This window comes from Salvelinus sp. IW2-2015, unplaced genomic scaffold, assembly GCF_002910315.2.
Source record: "Salvelinus sp. IW2-2015 unplaced genomic scaffold, ASM291031v2 Un_scaffold1853, whole genome shotgun sequence".
NCBI lineage: Eukaryota > Metazoa > Chordata > Actinopteri > Salmoniformes > Salmonidae > Salvelinus > Salvelinus sp. IW2-2015.
In genome coordinates this window covers 126446-132775 of record NW_019943218.1, presented here as the reverse complement: position 1 = coordinate 132775, position 6330 = coordinate 126446, and the positions used below count along the sequence as shown (strand labels likewise).

Sequence of the window (6330 nt, the reverse complement as noted above, 5' to 3'; positions counted from 1 at the left end):
TAATCTAGCTGTTGATTGGTTAATTATCTAGCTGTTGATTGGTAATTATCTAGCTGTGATTGGTTAATTATCTAGCTGTCGGATTGGTTAATTATCTAGCTGTTGGATTGGTTAATTATCTAGCTGTTATTTATATATACTAATAGACTATATATACTAATAGACCATATATACTAATAGACCATATATACTAATATACTATATATACTACACAAAGGTTCTATCTAGAACCTAAAACGGTTATTTTGTTGTCCCCATAGGATAACAAAAGGGTTCTACATGGAACCCAAAAGACTTCTACATGGAACCCAAAAGGGTTCTACCTGGAATATCCGATGGCGATAGCTGAAGAACCCCTTTAGAACCATTTTCTCTAAGAGTGTACCTGTGGACAAAAGTGTGTTTGGTGGAAATGTGTCTCAGTACCTTGTAGGGCAGGGAGAGCGGCAGAGGGGTGTGGATGTCATGGGGGTCGTAACCCTGCTGGGTCCCAATGAACTGACGATACACACCAACGGAGTGCACCTCCAAATAGACTGAACCCTCACCTGAGAGAGAGAGAGAGAGAGGGTTATGACACATTTTTATACTAGCATGGATGGAAAACCGCAATGTAAGAAGCATTGTTGACTGCAGAAACTGTCATATACGGAACTCAACCTTCTTTTCAATGGAGTTTTCACCCAAAACAAAGCTAACTGTGCTGTGATATTTACCTGTGAGGTAGAGGACGCTGCTGTAGCTGGAATGGACCTGAGCGACGGGCAGGTGAGGCAGAGAGATGCTGATCTCCTTCAGAGCCAGCTGCACGGTGTAGGAACGAGGCGTGTTCAACTGGGTCTCATTCACAGACAGAGAATAGACCTTCCCAGTATCTGAGGGTGGAAAAGGAGAGATACAATTCAGAGAAATACATGTTGTTTATTTACTGGCTTCATTTATGTGTCAGGGACCTTGTAAAACTATTTACAGTGCATACGGAAAGTATTCAGACCCCTTGACTTTTTCTACATTTTGTTACGTTACAGCGTTGTTCTAAAATTGATTACATGGGGGACTGGGAGACTAGTCAGGTTTAAAGAGGGGGGACTGGGAGACTAGTCATTGATGCGTTTCGAGAGGGTGGAACTGGGAGACTAGTCAGGTTTAAAGAGGGGGACCTGGAGACTAGTCAGGTATTAAAGAGGGGGACTGGGAGACCTAAGTCAGGTTACAGAGGGGACTGGGAGATCTGTCCCTGGTTTCAGAAATAGGGGGATTGGGGAGACTATAGTCAGCCGTTTAAAGAGGGGGGACTGGGAGACTAGTCAGGGTTAAATGAGGGGGTGAATGGGAGCTATTATAGTCAGGTTTTAAAGAGGGGGGACTGGCGAGACTAGGTCAGGTTTAAAGAGGTGGACTGTCGGAGACTAGTCTCTGGATTTAAATAGGGGGATCTGGGAAGACTAGTCTGGTTTAAAATAGGGGGCGTGGGAGAACCTAGTCAGGTAGGAATAGGGGGAGGCTGGGAGATCCAGTCAGGTTTCAACAGAGGGTGGACTGGAGACTAGTCTGGATTAATATAGGGGGACTGGGGAGACATAGTCTGGTTTAAATAGGGGGGGCTGTGGAGGACTAGTCAGCGTTTAATTAGGGGGGGCTGGGAGACCAGTCAGGTTTAAAGAGGGTGGACTGGAGACTAGTCAGGTTTTAAATAAGGGGGGGCCTGGAGACTAGTCAGGTTTAAATAGGGGGGCACTGGGAGATAGTCAGGTTTTAAAGAGGGGGACTGGGAGACTAGCTCAGGTTTAAATAGGGGGGGCTGGGAGACCTAGTCAGGTTATAAATAGGGGGGGCTGGAGACTAGTCGGGTTTTAAATGATCCTGGATGAAAAGCTGCTCCAGAGCGCTCAGGACCTCAGACGGGGCGAGGTTCACCTTCCAACAGAACCAACGACGCGAAACACACACAGCCAAGAACAACGCAGGAGTGGCTTCGGGACAAGTCTCTGAATGTCCTTGAGTGGCCCAGCCAGAGCTCGGACTTGAACCAATCAAACATCTCTGGAGAGACCTGAGAATAGCGTGAGCCAACGCTGCCAATCCAACCTGACAGAGCTTGAGATGAGTCTGCAGAGAAGAATGGGAGAAACCCCCAAATACAGGTGTGCAAGCTTGTAGCGTCATACTCAAGAATACTCATATGTGTAATCACTGCCAAAGGTGCTCAACAAAGTATGAGTAAAAGGTCTGAATACTTATGTAAATGTGATATTTCAGCTTTTTATTTTTGAACAGCAAAAAAATTGTGTAGATTGATGGGGGAAATACGATTAATAAATTTTAGAATACGGCTGTAGCGTAACAAAATGTGAAAAAGTCAAGGGGTCTGAATACCTTTCGGAATGCACTAATTATTTAAATCAAATGTAATTCATGATGTGCCATTCAGTGTTGTAAAATCCCCCAAATCCATTTGATTGAAAATCAACCAATCAGACCATCTGATGTTCAGAGACACTTGACCAGTGAGCAGCAGCCGGACCCTGGTTGACCTCGGAGCCGGTGATGCGGAGCTGTATGAAGGTCAGGGAGGGGTGAAAGGTCATCCGGAACACCCCTCTGGCTGGTCCCGCTGGGTAGCTTCTACAGCAGTCAAACCGCGGGAGGGTGAGACCCCCTCCGGCCGAGCTGGGGGCGCGGGCCAGCTAGGGGCACGGCTTCTGCACCACTGTTAGTACGGCTCAACCAGGACGTTATATATGTACTGACGGAAAGGAGTTGTCGCTACGAGGATCCACGGCAAACTATGAGTGGAGGAGCGAGAGGGACAGAGAGAGTGTGTGTGTGTGTGTGTTGTGTGTGTGTGTGTGTGTGTGTGGTGTGTGTGTGTGTTGTGTGGGGGGGGGTATAAAGTGTTCAAGCTAAAGTTTAACTTCCTGTTGGGTGTCTACCCAATGTGCTACCCTCCACCTTCTTTCCTCTTACACTCTCTTAATGCTAGTCCTCACTATTTCAATACTAGCAATACTGGCTAGCTAAATACGCTTGAGAATTTGTCATGGCTGTGAGAATACCTCCTCCTAACCTTTACCCCCCCCCCCCCCGCGCTCGCGCGAACGACTCACATCTTTGGCATTCTGACACAGCACAGCGTGCCGTGCGGCCCTCCTCCAAGTCATGTGACCGCGGAGCGATGATGTGGCGGCGTTGCGCAGCAGGAAGACGGTGCCCTGGAAGTCAAACAGCAGGAGGTGGTCGCGGGTTGGCAGGGACCTTCTGTAGCCCAGTGCCAGGGGAGGAACAACGGCCAGGGACACAGAGGGACCCCCGGACCTGCACCACCTGGGAGTCCGGGACCACCCACTGCCCAAACGCTGCATCTGGAGGCCCTGGGAGTCTGTGGGGAGTAGAGAGAGGGTTATGGAATGTCTTGAGTGGGACTGATTCAATGGATCATTGTTATATTTTGTTGATTTGATCTCATGTCTCATTTTCTGTTTTCTCAGGAGACAGTGTTTTCATATGTGATGGTATCATTCGCAGCGGTCAAAGGATGATGAATACTGAACAGAAATATAAACCCAACATGCAAAGTGTTGGTCCCATGTTTCCTGAGCTGAAATAAAATATCCTAGAAATTTTCCATACGCACAAAAATGTATTTCGTTGAAATGTTGTGCACAAATTTGTTTACATCCCTGTTAATGAGCATTTCTCCTTTGTCAAGATAATCCATCCACCTGATAGGTGAAGAAGCTGATTAAACGGCATGATCATTACACAGGTGCACCTTGTGCTGGGAACAATAAACGGGCACTCTAAAAAGGGGCAGTTTTGTCACACAACACAATGCCACAGATGTCTCAAGTTGAGGGAACGTGCAATTGACATGCTCACGACAGGAATGTCCACCAGAGCTGTTGCCAGATAATTGAATGTTCATTTCTCTACCATAAGCCTCCTCCAACGTTCTTTTAGAGAATTTGGCAGTACTTCCAACCGGCCTCACAACCGCAGACCACATGTATGGTGGTGTTGTAGGCGAGCTGTTTGCTGATGTCAACGTTGTGAACAGAGTGCCCCATGGTGGCGGTGGGGTTATGGTATGGGCAGGGATAAGCTATGAACAATGAACACGGTGTCTCCCGGGTGGCGCAGTGGTCTAGGGCACTGCATCGCAGTGCTAGCTGCGCCACCAGAGTCTCTGGGTTCGCGCCCAGGCTGGGCTGGGTTCGCGCCCAGGCTCTGTCGCAGCCGGCCGCAACCGGGAGATCCGTGGGGCGACGCACAATTGGCATAGCGTCGTCCGGGTTAGGGAGGGTTTGGCCGGTAGGGATATCCTTGTCTCAGTATGTAAAATGTATGTAAGTCGCTCTGGATAAGAGCGTCTGCTCTTGGCCGGTAGGGATATCCTTGTCTCAGTATGTAAAAATGTAATAAAATGTATGCACTCTACTGTAAGTCGCTCTGGATAAGAGCGTCTGCTAAATGACTAAAATGATCAAAATGAACACAATTGCATTTTAACTATGGTAATTTGAATGCACAGAGATACTGTGATGAGATCCTGAGGCCCATTGTCGTGCCATTCATCCACCGCCATCACCTCATGTTTCAGCATGATAATGCACTGCCCCGTGTCGCTAGGATCTGTACACAATTCCTGGAAGCTGAACATGTCCCAGTTCTTCCATGGCCTGCATACTCACCAGACATGTCACCCACTGAGTATGTTTGAGATGCTCTGGATCGACATGTACGACAGCGTGCTCCAATTCCCACCAATATCCAACAACTTCGCACAGCCATTGAAGAGGAGTGGGACAACATTCCACAGGCCACAATCAACAGCCTGATCAACTCTATGTGAAGGAGATGTGTCGCACTGCATGAGGGAAGTGGTGGTCACACCAGATACTGACTGGTTTTCTGATCCACACACCCACCTTTTTTATTAAGGTATCTATGACCAACAGATGCATATCTGTATTCCCAGTCATGTGAAATCCATGGATTAGGGCCTAATTCATTTATTTCAATTGACTGATTTCCTTATATGAACTGTAACTCAGTACAATCTTTGAAATTGTTGCATGTTGCGTTTATATGTTATTTCAGTGTATATTTAAACAGAGCAACATCGGTTTGATTAACGCTACAGACTCAGTCCCTCCATCTATTCTTACATTTCAAGATGGCTGTCCTTCGCCAGTCGTTGGGCGGGGCAGCGGAAGGCTGCTGCGTCCCGGTTGCCTGGCGATGGCAGAGCCGTCTCCAGAGGGAGGAGCTTAGGCTCAGCTGGTGGTAGGTGCTGCAAGTGGCTCCAAAGGCGATGACGTCCCTGACTGACACTCTGGACAGAATCTCTTCCAGCTTGAGTGTGATTGGTTGGAGATTGAGATCAGTTTATGAGCAGACATACAGCAGAGACCATCATGGTCAAACCCATGTTCTAACAGTGGTTACTTTGATTGACAGTTTATGTAACAAATGAAACAATGAGAAAGTTACACTTCCTGTATGTGATCAAATGTGTGCATTAGGTCTAGTTTTGCACTTGACCATTTTAAATGATACTCTACCACACAGTGTGATGTGGTTATCTCACCAGCTCAGGTGGCAAACAGCGAATAGTGATGCAGTGTTCTACAGCATCCTCAGTTGGTGGGTTGGTCCTTCTCTTCTTTGGCTTCAAACATAGAAGCACACATTTTCACTTTTTGTTTGGGACAATATTCTATCTCTGAGCTTCACTTTCAGAAATACTGTACTTATCTCAACGTACCTTTGGTGGCGCCTCAGCTCTGTCGTATCCACACGCAAAGTTGGAACGGAGCTTTCCTGCCACTTTATTTGGCCTCTCGTCCATTTCTTATTAAAAATGTTTGGATTTTATCTTTGAAAATATTAAGCGGTTCCTCCTTCGCATGTGTGCAAATATTTGAAGTACATTTTTCAGAATGTCTGTTCTTTTGAGCCAGTGTTCTAGAAGTCGTCATGGTGAACTTTGTTTTGGAATCATCAGCTATTGTTGCGTGATTGTAGAACTTTGGTGATGACCCATTGTGAGGTACTTTGGTTTCCTTCCGAACCAGTGGATCCTAAACTTTGACTTATTGTGTACCCCTAATAAGCCATATTATCTCACTACATGTCCCTTTGGCAACACATTTGCAAGCAGACCCCTTCCTGATAATCCCCAACATCTTATGGTATTCATCCATTATACATACACTAGGTTGATAGAAATGGAAATCGATTGATTGATAGTTTAAAAAAAATAAAAAATAGAACTAAACTCAGCAAAAAAATAAATGTCCTCTCACTGTCAACTGCGTTTATTTTCAG

At 46.4% G+C, this 6330-nt stretch overlaps 1 protein-coding gene across 1 annotated transcript in view; it reads right to left on the bottom strand.

Annotated features, from left to right (window-relative positions):
- The window catches only part of LOC112072197 (F-box only protein 24), a 16692-nt gene extending 10841 nt beyond the window's left edge, over window positions 1-5851 (bottom strand). The window contains 9 exon segments of the mRNA XM_070439692.1: window positions 427-548; window positions 717-875; window positions 2506-2527; window positions 2529-2702; window positions 2748-2786; window positions 3108-3379; window positions 5169-5355; window positions 5591-5671; window positions 5768-5851. Of these exon segments, the coding sequence (XP_070295793.1) occupies window positions 427-548; window positions 717-875; window positions 2506-2527; window positions 2529-2702; window positions 2748-2786; window positions 3108-3379; window positions 5169-5355; window positions 5591-5671; window positions 5768-5851 (1140 nt within the window).
- Window positions 5852-6330: the final 479 nt, after the last annotated feature.